The sequence below is a fragment of the Girardinichthys multiradiatus genome, chromosome Y (assembly GCF_021462225.1).
Source record: "Girardinichthys multiradiatus isolate DD_20200921_A chromosome Y, DD_fGirMul_XY1, whole genome shotgun sequence".
In the NCBI taxonomy this organism is placed as follows: Eukaryota; Metazoa; Chordata; class Actinopteri; order Cyprinodontiformes; family Goodeidae; genus Girardinichthys; species Girardinichthys multiradiatus.
In genome coordinates, this window is record NC_061818.1 from 26,739,888 (window position 1) to 26,753,615 (window position 13,728).

At 41.5% G+C, this 13,728-nt stretch overlaps 2 protein-coding genes across 3 annotated transcripts in view; both read right to left on the reverse strand.

Moving 5' to 3' along the window:
• LOC124864156 (tubulin-specific chaperone D-like) overlaps positions 1-5,554 on the reverse strand; it is a 38,081-nt gene extending 32,527 nt beyond the window's left edge. Inside the window, exons 1-5 of the mRNA XM_047358824.1 lie at positions 4,862-5,554; positions 4,728-4,778; positions 4,539-4,636; positions 4,324-4,425; positions 2,237-2,383 (exon numbers count right to left, since the gene is read on the reverse strand). Coding sequence (XP_047214780.1) covers positions 2,237-2,383; positions 4,324-4,425; positions 4,539-4,636; positions 4,728-4,778; positions 4,862-5,045 — 582 coding nt within the window. The 5' untranslated portion in view covers positions 5,046-5,554. The remainder of the gene's footprint in view (positions 1-2,236; positions 2,384-4,323; positions 4,426-4,538; positions 4,637-4,727; positions 4,779-4,861) is intronic.
• Positions 5,555-7,089: 1,535 nt separating this feature from the next.
• LOC124864562 (ketosamine-3-kinase-like) lies at positions 7,090-13,726 on the reverse strand. 2 transcript variants are annotated; one of them, XM_047359391.1, is made up of 6 exons: positions 13,508-13,726; positions 13,146-13,229; positions 12,498-12,585; positions 12,260-12,342; positions 12,057-12,179; positions 7,090-8,227 (listed from the first exon to the last, which is right to left on the reverse strand). In XM_047359391.1, exons 1-6 carry the CDS (start codon positions 13,646-13,648, stop codon positions 7,889-7,891), a joined length of 858 nt encoding a protein of 285 aa, XP_047215347.1. In that variant the 5' UTR covers positions 13,649-13,726; the 3' UTR covers positions 7,090-7,888. The 2 variants fall into 2 exon arrangements, with proteins under 2 accessions (XP_047215347.1, XP_047215346.1); XM_047359390.1 differs by having other exon boundaries at positions 12,494-12,585; positions 13,078-13,229.
• Positions 13,727-13,728: the final 2 nt, after the last annotated feature.

Sequence of the window (13,728 nt, forward strand, 5' to 3'; positions counted from 1 at the left end):
TCTATGCTCTTGTGAGCTCACAAAATCCATAGTAACTATGGGGGGTTGAGGCTTTTATTTTGAAAGTTTCAGTAGGCTTTATTTTAAAAGGCCAACATGGTCCTATTTCCAATACTGGGGGAGCTCCAACAGTAGTGTGAAGCCCACTCCTGCAATCATCTATTGTTTAAAGGGTTTTATTTTATAGAGCAGATTATGTCTTATTTTGAAAATCCAGCATGGTTGTCCTTTCAGGTCTGGGTTATGTCTATTAGTTATATAGAACATGCTTGCTATTGTAAAACCATTGTGTATGTTATTATAAGCTTTAAATAATCATTAGTAAGCATGGAGGGTGTATGAAAGAAATTGACCTTTAGGGTCAATCACTGTTGTCTGGGTGTTGGAACAGCAGTACATGCTGTTTAAGTTCCCCACACAACATGGCCGCCATGTAGTTGCCCCCTATGAAGATGGTCAAAGGGTTAGGTGTCAGGTCAGGTTTAAGCCATAGAAATGAATGAAAATCAATGAAAGTCAATGCAAAGTCCTCAGAAAGATAGTAATCCATGCATGTGTGTGTGGGTGTGTGTCTGTGTGTGAGTGTGTGTGTCTGTGTGTGTGTGTGTGTGTGTGAGTGTGTGTGGGTGTGTGTCTGAGTGTGTGTGGGTGTGTGTCCCAGTGTGAGACACAGAGAGGCAGAAAGAAAGACAGAATCCCATCCAGACATATACAGTAGGAGATACACAGAGCTATAAATAGAACAGTGAGGAATGAATCAGCCAATCAGCAAAGAGCGTCAGTGTAACTTGACACCTGCTGTTTCTCACTCACGCAGCACCTCTCTCTCTGTCTCCCCTGGTCTAGGCTTTATAACATGGAGGCGCATGCTCCCGAACAACTGGCCATAACTCTGAAACCGTAGGGGCGATCGATGTCATTCTTGGACCGTTTTTATCAGAACGGACAGGGGAACATTAATATTCATCCTTTATTAGTGAAAATATAATAATAAATACCCAACACTGGGTAAAAAGTAAGGGAAAATGGAGAAAAAGGCAAAAATGCCTGAACATGCTCCCGAACAAAGTCTAATATCTCGGAATCCGTACATGGTATTTGAAAATTTTTTAAACTGTGGGCGACAGCTATCCCTCGTCCCCAATCATGGATATTTTCATAGCTCTATGTCATTCACAGTATAAAATATGATTATGGAAAGAAATGGTGTCACTCGTGGATTACAGGTCAAGCTCTCATTGAAAATACATGGGAGAAGGCCTACAGAATTCCTGTGCGTCTTGGCGATCGAGGGTGTTTTGACAGAAATCTATGAGACTTAGAACAATTTTGAAATTATTGTGTGAAAGCAGAGGCCCGGGCCTACAATCTGACCGAAAATTGTGGCTGTAGAGCGAAATTTGTGGCCGTGAGTGCCAGTTGAAACTCATTTTTCCTGAAAAAAATCCCCTCTTTCTACACTCTAGTAACTGCCATCTCCACTGTTAAGAGAGTGATTTTCTCTCAAACTTTGTGTCGCTTGGAGTCTAATTTTAGAGAAACCGTAGCAGTTATCAACAAACCGTTTTCACTTCTGAAGAGCCGACGGATTTTCCTACAAACTGAAAGTCAAACTGTTTTTCTAGGTGAAAGTATGGCGATACAGTAGAGCCTCAAAAACAGTGAATTTTGAGGATTTCTTCGCCCCTGACTCCATTCATTCCTATGGGGATTTTGGGGGGGTGGTTTTTCGTTAATTACGTCGCCATGGTAACTCGAAACGCCAATAAAAGTAATAGCACACCTCACGGGACCGAGCCGGTCGTTTTGATGTATATATTGTGGGGGTGCACGCAGCGGTTCGGGCCGCATTAACGGAGACGGAAGAAAAATAAATAATAAAGAGACCAGTTTAGAGGTGCATAGTAATAGGTGCCTGCCATGCATTGCATGGAGGCAGTGCATTGCATTGCTTCGCAATGCAATGCACTGCTCTCCTATGCATTGCTATGGCAGGCCCCAACTAATCTTAAAAATAACACTTGTGTGCATACATTTAAAGTCATTGTGGATTTTCTTTCAGGCTCACATATATAACTCAAAACAAAGTCTTTCCAATTTTCCATATAGTTGATCTTGGGGCCATTACAGAAACGTATCCTGTTTTATTCATCCCAGATCCAGCTCTGTTATGTGTCTGGGTCCATTGTACTGTTGGAAAAACCTGAATGTGTTTACGTTTTCATCCATAAGTTACCTTTGCAACAGCGAGAATACGCTCCATGACGGGCTCTCTAATCTTAACACCTTCTGATTCTAGGTGACCATCCAGACGAGAAAGGTCAAACGGGATTAGGCAGGCCACGGACAGCCACAGCAACAACATGTAGCGCGTTTCCCAAGTCTGAAATGTGAAATGATGAACATGTGCACACAAATGTAACCTGCCACAACCAACATAATTACATGATAGCAGGATCCTAACTACTAAACAGCAGTCATTTTATGTTAACCTGAGTCTAATTTATGTTCAGATTAATAAATTCTAAAACATTTGGCTAGGATTTAATACTATGAAATGTATTTATTTAAAACCACTATACAGGTCATTCTCAAAATATTAGCATATTGTGATAAAGTTCATTATTTTCCATAATGTCATGATGAAAATTTAACATTCATATATTTTAGATTCATTGCACACTAACTGAAATATTTCAGGTCTTTTATTGTCTTAATACGGATGATTTTGGCAAACAGCTCATGAAAACCCAAAATTTCTATCTCACAAAATTAGCATATTTCATCCGACCAATAAAAGAAAAGTGTTTTTAATACAAAAAACGTCAACCTTCAAATAATCATGTACAGTTATGCACTCAATACTTGGTCAGGAATCCTTTTGCAGAAATGACTGCTTCAATGCGGCGTGGCATGGAGGCAATCAGCCTGTGGCACTGCTGAGGTCTTATGGAGGCCCAGGATGCTTCGATAGCGGCCTTTAGCTCATCCAGAGTGTTGGGTCTTGAGTCTCTCAACGTTCTCTTCACAATATCCCACAGATTCTCTATGGAGTTCAGGTCAGGAGAGTTGGCAGGCCAATTGAGCACAATGATACCATGGTCAGTAAACCATTTACCAGTGGTTTTGGCACTGTGAGCAGGTGCCAGGTCGTGCTGAAAAATGAAATCTTCATCTCCATAAAGCTTTTCAGCAGATGGAAGCATGAAGTGCTCCAAAATCTCCTGATAGCTAGCTGCATTGACCCTGCCCTTGATAAAACACAGTGGACCAACACCAGCAGCTGACACGGCACCCCAGACCATCACTGACTGTGGGTACTTGACACCGGACTTCTGGCATTTTGGCATTTCCTTCTCCCCAGTCTTCCTCCAGACTCTGGCACCTTGATTTCCGAATGACATGCAGAATTTGCTTTCATCCGAAAAAAGTACTTTGGACCACTAAGCAACAGTCCAGTGCTGCTTCTCTGTAGCCCAGGTCAGGCGCTTCTGCCGCTGTTTCTGGTTCAAAAGTGGCTTGACCTGGGGAATGCGGCACCTGTAGCCCATTTCCTGCACACGCCTGTGCACGGTGGCTCTGGATGTTTCTACTCCAGACTCAGTCCACTGCTTCCGCAGGTCCCCCAAGGTCTGGAATCGGCCCTTCTCCACAATCTTCCTCAGGGTCCGGTCACCTCTTCTCGTTGTGCAGCGTTTTCTGCCACACTTTTTCCTTCCCACAGACTTCCCACTGAGGTGCCTTGATACAGCACTCTGGGAACAGCCTATTCGTTCAGAAATTTCTTTCTGTGTCTTACCCTCTTGCTTGAGGGTGTCAATAGTGGCCTTCTGGACAGCAGTCAGGTCGGCAGTCTTACCCATGATTGGGGTTTTGAGTGATGAACCAGGCTGGGAGTTTTAAAGGCCTCAGGAATCTTTTGCAGGTGTTTAGAGTTAACTCGTTGATTCAGATGATTAGGTTCATAGCTCGTTTAGAGACCCTTTTAATGATATGCTAATTTTGTGAGATAGGAATTTTGGGTTTTCATGAGCTGTATGCCAAAATCATCCGTATTAAGACAATGAAAGACCTGAAATATTTCAGTTAGTGTGCAATGAATCTAAAATATATGAATGTTAAATTTTCATCATTACATTATGGAAAATAATGAACTTTATCACAATATGCTAATATTTTGAGAAGGACTTGTAGTTGTTAGTCCGAAGCAAAGAATTTTCAACTTATTTTTATATTACTATTATTATGATAGCTAGCAGTTAGCTGTAACTGCCTTAATGAATATCTCTCGGATTAAAAAAAGTAAAGTCTGACAGAAGGTACCTCTAAGTCTTTGGGATCCTGTCTGGACATCAGCTCCAGAACTGGATGGACATCAGACACCTCATGAGGAAGAAGCTGCATGAAGATTTTATAGCCTCTCACCTAAGGAGAAAAGAAAAAAATTACATAAATCAACCAGGCAACTAAGTACGTGAAATGAATGAAAAATCTGTGAAATGCAGCTTGGATCACTTACAGATAAACTTTTAACTGACCTTAGAAATGACAAAGAGGAACTTGAAGCTCAGGTGAACCAATGAAGGGGGTGAATTTTCACTCCTTGTGAAGTTCAGCAGCATCTCTGTCATCCATTCTATTAGAATACATTAAATGGAAAGTATATAGATGCACTTCTCATTCTCTGCCAAAAGAAAATAGTGTTTTAAGTTATGCCTGCAGTGTACCTAGATGTGGATCCAGCAGATGAGGCTGCTCCTGGTATCTGTCCATTATTACTGTGGACATAAAAATCACAAACTGTTACGGACTGTGCTCAAAATCCAACGTGATTTAAATACTTTATTGTGGTTTGCAGCACCTTTGAACTTCTCAATTGCAACCTTCTTTACTCGCTCGGCTTCGTGGATCTCTGGCAGACTACCAATGAGTGTTCGGGTCTCACTGCTCTCGCTGAAACCTCCCAAAACACACGTTTTAACAATAACATCTGCCTCTTCTTCTTCTCCTCCTTGGTAACTGTTTTCTGTTTCCGATAAGGCCATACTGACGGTGTTTTTTACCCACAGAAAGCGTCTGTAGCAGGCGGTTCTTTGACTACGTTTTGCACGACTCAGCTAGCTAATGTTAGCATCTCAGCCTAGCTAATGAACTGGTAAAAGCTACGAGGCGACCGAATCAGTAAGAAAAACACTTTTAAGAAGAAATTAGTGTATCGGGTGTTGGTGTGAAGTGCAGACTGAGCGTAAAATAATTCTACTTGGGGAAAAAAAACAACCGTACTGTCTTAACTGTAAGGATGCTGGCGCATAATAACGGAGAAGTGACGTTCCCCACCCCTTAACGATGATGTGACGACCGCGACCGAGCCGGCAGGATTTGCAAACTCTTTTATATGAACGATGGGAACCGGTTTTTGTGCACCGCCTGGCGCAAATACGTAGCTAAAACTGAAAACTCATCTTTTTCTATTTATTCACTTCGTCAACGTTTAAATTAGATTTTACTCTACATATCAGGTCAATTCTAATTAAGCAGCAATTATGCATTGGTTTCTCCTTTGATTTTTTTGACTGCTTCATAAAATTACAATAAATGAATCTTATTCTTTTTAAAAGTATTAGATTTTTTTTTTTTTTTTTTTTTTTAGGTATTTGTTTAGTTATTTCTCTCAGGGTACACCAGCCTCCTCCCACAGTTCAAAAACATGTCAGTTTAGCTGGTTACTTTAAATTGCACTTAGGTGTGAGTGTGTGTGTGTGTATGGTGTGTCCTGTGTGTCACCCTGTGATGGACCGGGGACATGTCCAGAGTGAATCCCGCCTTTTAACCAATGACTGCTGGAGGAGGGCCACCAGCCCCCCTACGACCTTACATGGATAAGTGGGTAAAGATGATGAATAGATTAATTATTTTAATTATGTTTTCTATATATGTTTAGATACATTTTTTTTAGCTAATTTGAAAAATCTGGTTTTTTTTTTTATTGATTTTCTTATATATTCAGTGGTTTCCCGTAGATAAATGGTAAAAAAACCAAACAAAACAAAAAGATTTACACAAAAATCCAAGTTATGTCAGTTTTAAATCTGACTAATTCAAAGTATTTAAGCCAAAAACCTACATATGATTACTATGAAAAATATGGGTAATCCCCATAAGTCTAGGTAAATAAAAAACAACTTTGGAAGAGCTGGCTGTTGTTAGTTAACTTAACCAAAAGATCCGGATCCCATACAAAAATCAGAATTCCCCCCACTGGACGTGCCCCACGTCGATACGGCGAGCGATAAGATTCCTAAAAGAGATAATAAATGTGGTAAACTGTAGGAAAGAAAGGCGATGATGATCACAAAAAGCAGCAACAACAAAATAAAAACGATTCGTCATTTACCATCATTAATTATTATCGGATTTTACTTAAGCTAAACATCCTCAAATTTGCATCTTCTAGAAGTTCAGTTTAGAATCTAGACCATGCTAAATTCTCAATTAAAAAACATGTCTTTGACCTCCTATTTTGTGAACTTAGTTTTATGATGGGTTTTCTTCATGCTTATTATAGCAGTCATGTTTCTGTCTTGCCTTTTGCACCACATATCTCCTAATAGTAGCTGCATGTCTGCTTGCTGACAAACAAAATGCCCTTTCTTTCTTACTGGTCCTACTGCAGTTTTATTTAATTTTTTTAAGTGAACATTAATTGTTCGTTTTGATGTGAAAAATCTTTCTATCCAGTCTTTCTCAACATATTTTAATTAGCTTAAAATAATTTCGCATCTTCAGTATTAATTAGTACTTATTGTTTTTAAAGTAAAATTATCTTTACAATTAGTGTAGCTACTGCAAGTACACTAATTTGGAGCATATTTAAAGTGTGTATTCAAAACCTAAGTGTTTCCTTTGCATTCTCACTATGAGACATTTAAAATTTGATTTAGACACAGCACAGTAACTGTCAAGTATGACAGTTACCATCTCTCTCTCTCTCTATGTATACACACACAGCTACTAAATTACTTATATAATCCATATATAATTGTTCAAAAGTATTAAAAGGGACTGGGAAAAAAAAGTTTAGACAAATGCTTGGAATCGCTGCATAATTTATTGTTGGTTTAACATCAAACAGTTTGACAACCAATGCAAATCAGGGTCATTTTGCACGACTGCATATGATCTAACACATTTTGCATACTACTGCAATTTACTTTGGGTACATTCAATTGAAGATCTAAAGGAGAGGAAACACACCAGAGTAAAAAAAATAAAAGTTATGTAAAGTGCAGATTAATAATTTGCAATTATTCTTTTGCTAAACCAAATCCGAGTTGGTCATTAGGTCAACTCACACCTGAGTATTTACCCCCAGATGAGCAGGTTTGGGTAAATTCTGATTAAATAAACAGCTGAAAGGAAGACTGAGATAAGGTCAAGATTAAAGTTAGTCATAAACTGTCCATAGGTTTAATTAGTGATGGGTAGGTAGGCTACACAAGTTCCTAAAATGTCAAAAGAGTCTTGTACAAAACTTTTTGTGCAGTATGACCTTATTTTCTTTTTATTTAGCATTTCTTTTTTTTAGGCTCAATGCCTTTAAAGAAACATACCCTTCACTGATTTGGCTGCAGTTTCAAATCTTGGAATCACACTGATGTAAGAAGAGCTATTGCATTACAATTTTTTTTAGTAATGCTAATATGTTTTTTCCATTTTCAACACAATATTATAGAAATTCTAATGGGCAAATAGACACTTTATCAATTTTGTGATGAGATTCTTTTGTATCTTTATCTCTTTGCCATATGTTTTTCTAATAAACAAACTATATATTACCAAGTTTAGGATTATGACTTTAAAGCTTCTTTCTAAGTATCTGTGAGAGTTTTTATTTGAGCAAATTCTTCATGATCCTTATTGAAGAGCCTCTGTAGCCCCCTCCAAAGTGGTTCCAGTGATTCAGGTAATGGAAGAGTTGGTAAAGCTGGCTTCTTTGCGCGAAGCCTGGTGCTTGAGGAATCTTATCATGGTAAGCAGAGTAAAAAGAGCTATTGAAGCCACCAAACATCCCAGCAATAGCCAGCTCAAACTCTGAATGGCCATAGAAGGAAGCTGGGTCAAAGATGACTAGGCCATCTGCACACTCTGCCGTGTTGCCTCCCCATAAGTCTCCATGGAGGAGGGCAGGGACAATCTCCACATTGGTGAAAAACTCAGGGATCTTCAGCTGTAATGAAGGAACACAGTACAGGTCCTTCTCAAAATATTAGCATATTGTGATAAAGTTCATTATTTTCCATAATGTCATGATGAAAATTTTACATTCATATATTTTAGATTCATTGCACACTAACTGAAATATTTCAGGTCTTTTATTGTCTTAATACGGATGATTTTGGCATACAGCTCATGAAAACCCAAAATTCCTATCTCACAAAATTAGCACATCATTAAAAGGGTCTCTAAACGAGCTATGAACCTAATCATCTGAATCAAAGAGTTAACTCTAAACACCTGCAAAAGATTCCTGAGGCCTTTAAAACTCCCAGCCTGGTTTATCACTCAAAACCCCAATCATGGGTAAGACTGCCGACCTGACTGCTGTCCAGAAGGCCACTATTGACACCCTCAAGTAAGAGGGTAAGACACAGAAAGACATTTCTGAATGAATAGGCTGTTCCCAGAGTGCTGTATCAAGGCACCTCAGTGGGAAGTCTGTGGGAAGGAAAAAGTGTGGCAGAAAACGCTGCACAACGAGAAGAGGTGACCGGACCCTGAGGAAGATTGTGGAGAAGGGCCGATTCCAGACCTTGGGGGACCTGCGGAAGCAGTGGACTGAGTCTGGAGTAGAAACATCCAGAGCCACCGTGCACAGGCGTGTGCAGGAAATGGGCTACAGGTGCCGCATTCCCCAGGTCAAGCCACTTTTGAACCAGAAACAGCGGCAGAAGCGCCTGACCTGGGCTACAGAGAAGCAGCACTGGACTGTTGCTCAGTGGTCCAAAGTACCTTTTTCGAATGAAAGCAAATTCTGCATGTCATTCGGAAATCAAGGTGCCAGAGTCTGGAGGAAGACTGGGGAGAAGGAAATGCCAGAAGTCCAGTGTCAAGTACCCACAGTCAGTGATGGTCTGGGGTGCCGTGTCAGCTGCTGGTGTTTGTCCACTGTGTTTTATCAAGGGCAGGGTCAATGCAGCTAGCTATCAGGAGATTTTGGAGCACTTCATGCTTCCATCTGCTGAAAAGCTTTATGGAGATGAAGATTTCATTTTTCAGCACAACCTGGCACCTGCTCACAGTGCCAAAACCACTGGTAAATGGTTTACTGACCATGGTATCACTGTGCTCAATTGGCCTGCCAACTCTCCTGACCTGAACCCCATAGAGAATCTGTGGGATATTGTGAAGAGAACGTTGAGAGACTCAAGACCCAACACTCTGGATGAGCTAAAGGCCGCTATCGAAGCATCCTGGGCCTCCATAAGACCTCAGCAGTGCCACAGGCTGATTGCCTCCATGCCACGCCGCATTGAAGCAGTCATTTCTGCCAAAGGATTCCCGACCAAGTATTGAGTGCATAACTGTACATGATTATTTGAAGGTTGACGTTTTTTGTATTAAAAACACTTTTCTTTTCAGAATCAGAATCAGAATCAGAAAAGCTTTATTGCCAAGTACGTTTTTGGACATACAAGGAATTTGTTTTGGCGTAGTCGGTGCAATACAATACAAATTAAACAATATAAACATATCTACAATATAATATAAATATATGTGCACAGTTTTAAGTGAGTGAGAGTAAATATAGAAGTGCACCATCATAGTCTTTGGCAGGTTGAATTTCTTCAGCTGCCGCAGGAAGAACATCCTCTGCTGGGCTTTCTTGATGAGGGAGCTGATGTTTGGCTCCCACTTGAGATCCTGGGAGATGATGGTTCCCAGGAAGCGGAAAGATTCCACAGTGTCAATTGTGGAGTTACAGAGGGTGATGGGGGCAGGTGGTGCTGGGTTCTGCCTGAAGTCCACAACCATCTCTACTGTCTTTAGAGCGTTGAGCTCAAGGTTGTTCTGGCTGCACCAGTCCAACAGATGGTCCACCTCCCATCTGTACGCGGACTTGTCACCATCAGAGATGAGTCCGATCAGGGTGGTGTCGTCCGCAAACTTCAGAAGCTTGACAGACTGGTGACTGGAGGTGCAGCTGTTGGTGTACAGGGAGAAGAGCAGAGGAGAGAGAACACAGCCTTGGGGGGAACCGGTGCTGATGGTCAGGGAGTCAGAGACGTGCTTCCCCAGCCTCACGCGCTGCTTCCTGTCAGACAGGAAGTCAGTGATCCACCTGCAGGTGGAGTCGGGCACACTCAGCTGGGAGAGCTTCTCCTGTAGCAGAGCTGGGACGATGGTATTGAAGGCAGAGCTGAAATCCACAAACAGGATCCTGGCGTAGGTTCCTGTGGAGTCCAGGTGCCGGAAGATGAAGTGAAGGGCTAGGTTGACTGCATCATCTACAGACCTGTTGGCTCTGTAGGCAAACTGCAGGGGGTCCAGGAGGGGGTCGGTGATGTCTTTTAGGTGTGAGAGCACAAGGCGCTCAAAGGACTTCATCACCACAGAGGTCAGGGCGACGGGTCTGAAGTCATTAAGCCCTGTGGTCCTTGGCTTCTTGGGAACAGGGACGATGGTGGAGGACTTGAAGCAGGCTGGCACATGACATGTCTCCAGTGAGGTGTTAAAAATGTCTGTGAAGACTGGAGACAGCTGATCAGCGCAGTGCTTCAGGCTGGCTGGTGAGACAGAATCCGGACCAGCAGCTTTCCGGGGGTTCTGTCTCCTGAAGAGTTTGTTGACGTCCCTCTCCTGGATGGAAAGAGCCGTCCTCAGCGTGGGTAGGGGGCTGGTGGGGGGGAACTTCAGGGTGGGGGTTGGAGGTGCCAAGGCCCCCCTTGAGGTTGGGGAGGTGGGGGTGGTGGATTGTGGCTGCAGCTGTTGGGGGGGCGTCGTGGGGGATGGTTGCAGGACTGTCCCTTTGTCTTTCAAAGCGGCAGTAGAACTCGTTCAGGTCGTTGGCGAGGCGTCGGTCGTTGATGGAGTGGGGGGCTTTCGGCTTGTAGTTGGTGATTTGCTTGAGCCCTTTCCAGACAGACGCAGAGTCGTTGGCTGAGAACTGGTTTTGGAGCTTCTCAGAGTACAGTCGTTTGGCCTCTTTCACTGCCTTGCCAAACTTGTACTTTGCCTCTCTGTATATGTCTTTGTCCCCACTCCTGAAGGCCTCTTCCTTATCCAGTCTTAACCTTCTGAGTTTAGCTGTGAACCAGGGTTTGTCGTTGTTGTAACTCACCCTGGTGCATGATGGTACACAGCTGTCCTCACAGAAGCTGATGTAGGAAGTCACAGCTTCTGTGTACTCGTCCAGACTGTTGGTAGTAGTCCTGAACACATCCCAGTCTGTACAGCCTAAACACGCCTGGAGATTCTCCACAGCCTCACTGCTCCACTTCCTTGTCGTCCTCACAACAGGTTTGCAGAGCTTTAGTTTCTGCCTGTATGCAGGAATCAGGTGGACCATGATGTGGTCGGATTGGCCCAGTGCAGCACGTGGGACGGCGTGATAAGCATCTCTGATGGTGGTGTAACAGTGATCCAGAATGTTGTCCTCTCTGGTCGGACATTTTATAAACTGTCTATATTAGGGGAGTTCGTGGGTGAGATTACCTTTGTTAAAGTCGCCAACGACGATTACTAAGGAGTCCGGGTTGGTCCGCTCCACACTTAGTATTGGATGAAATATGCTATTTTTGTGAGATAGGAATTTTTGGGTTTTCATGAGCTGTATGCCACAATCATCCGTATTAAGACAATAAAAGACCTGAAATATTTCAGTTAGTGTGCAATGAATCTAAAATATATGAATGTTAAATTTTCATCATGACATTATGGAAAATAATGAACTTTATCACAATATGCTAATATTTTGAGAAGGACCTGTATGTGTGTGCATTGTCAGACAATTGAGGGTGTCATAAAGAGGTAAGGAAATCTTCTGATAGTTGGTGCACCTGTAGTTTTGCCCACAGCTCTCTTGCCTCCCGATCTCCATATGATTTCTCCACCAAGTTCAGTTGGTGCTGCAGCTTCTGCTGGGAGTAAAACAGCACCCAGTCGCTCTGCCACTCGTTTTCCTGAAGAGGTAAAGAAAAAAAGAATTAAAAGACTCTGACTCCAATGTTTCAAGATACATTATGTAGTTATGCATTTTTACCTGTGCTATATATCCACAGCATGTATTTATACCAAAGCCATATTTCTCAACAGGAGCTGTCTCCGTCTGTCTGGCTCCTTTACCTGAAAAGGGTGGCATAAAAAAAAAAAAAAAATTAGTTCACAAGTGTCATTTGATAATAAAAAAGGAACTATGCAGCAATGAAAATGTGCTTGTGAATACAGTGTTGCCCAGTGTTTGCATCCACTGAGGTACTTAATTAAATTGAATTACCCACTGTTTGCTGCTCTTTGTTTTGTTTTTCCATCTGTCTTTTGTTGTGAACATGCAAATCCGCCAGCTGCTCTCCTAGCTGTTTTGAGTACCTGCTCAGTGGATTTGACAAAGAGTAATCTTAGAAAGAAAGTTATATCGGACCAGAAACTTCAGTGAATTTTACTGTGTTATTCTGTGACAGGCCAACACAAGGTAGTGCATAATTGCAAAGAGGAAAGAAAATGATACAGTTTTCTTTTTTGTATGCGCATTTACAAAAATCCCTTAAGTATTAATTTATTTATAAAAATAATAGAGACGTGTCTTCAGATTTCAAAGCTGATAAAAGACATGCAAAAGGACTTGCAATAATTGCAATGAAAGGTGGCTCCACAAAGTATTAACTAAGTTGGATGAATGCAAATTAACAAACTATTTCTGTTTTTGTTTTTTTTAAAGGAAAATGATGGATCAGTTATTTCACTACTTCACAAACATAGTTCATCTGTGCTAAACAGAAATCCCAATAAAGTTATAATGTGAGAAAATGTAACGTGCCTCTCTTCTTCAAAGCACTGCACACAGAAGAAAACAGCAATCACTTGTTAAGACTTTTCATGTCCAGATGCTCCATCACAAATACGCAGCCCCCTGTGTCAAGCTCAATCACCTTCATTGGCTTTGGGACTTTGACAGTTTCTGTCTTTAAAATGGCCTCCAGGCTCGCCATCTCTCCATCAAACATCAACTTGGCCTGTGCAAAAGTAAACATAGTTGTCGATCAGTGTCGTTAGACAATGGTTTCCTGTAATTTCCAGGTTGGTATGCCTCTGTAGATAACTACATTACTTCCACTGGAATAATAACTGCACTGGCAAATGCATTCAGTGTGTTGCAGCTGACACAAATCCTTATTACTGATGTCCTAATTTGGCATGGATGCAAAAACCCGAAAGTACAACTCGATTTAGACAACAATCAGTTAACCAGAAAGGCACTATGATAACTAAAAAAAAAAAAAAAATTAAACACCTCGCTTTTGTGATTGATCTTTACAAACACTCTCCCATGATCAGTGTCGTAACTCTGTCCCTCACTGATGCATCCACCGACTGCGTGACCAGTTGATTTCAGCATGGTTGTCCCGAGCTCTTTCTTTAATTTAGCTTCCATTATGTTCTTTTATTTTTATTTTTTCTCTAAATAAAACCCCAAGACGAAAACAAAAAATGCGAATCCAAAAGTTAAGGATA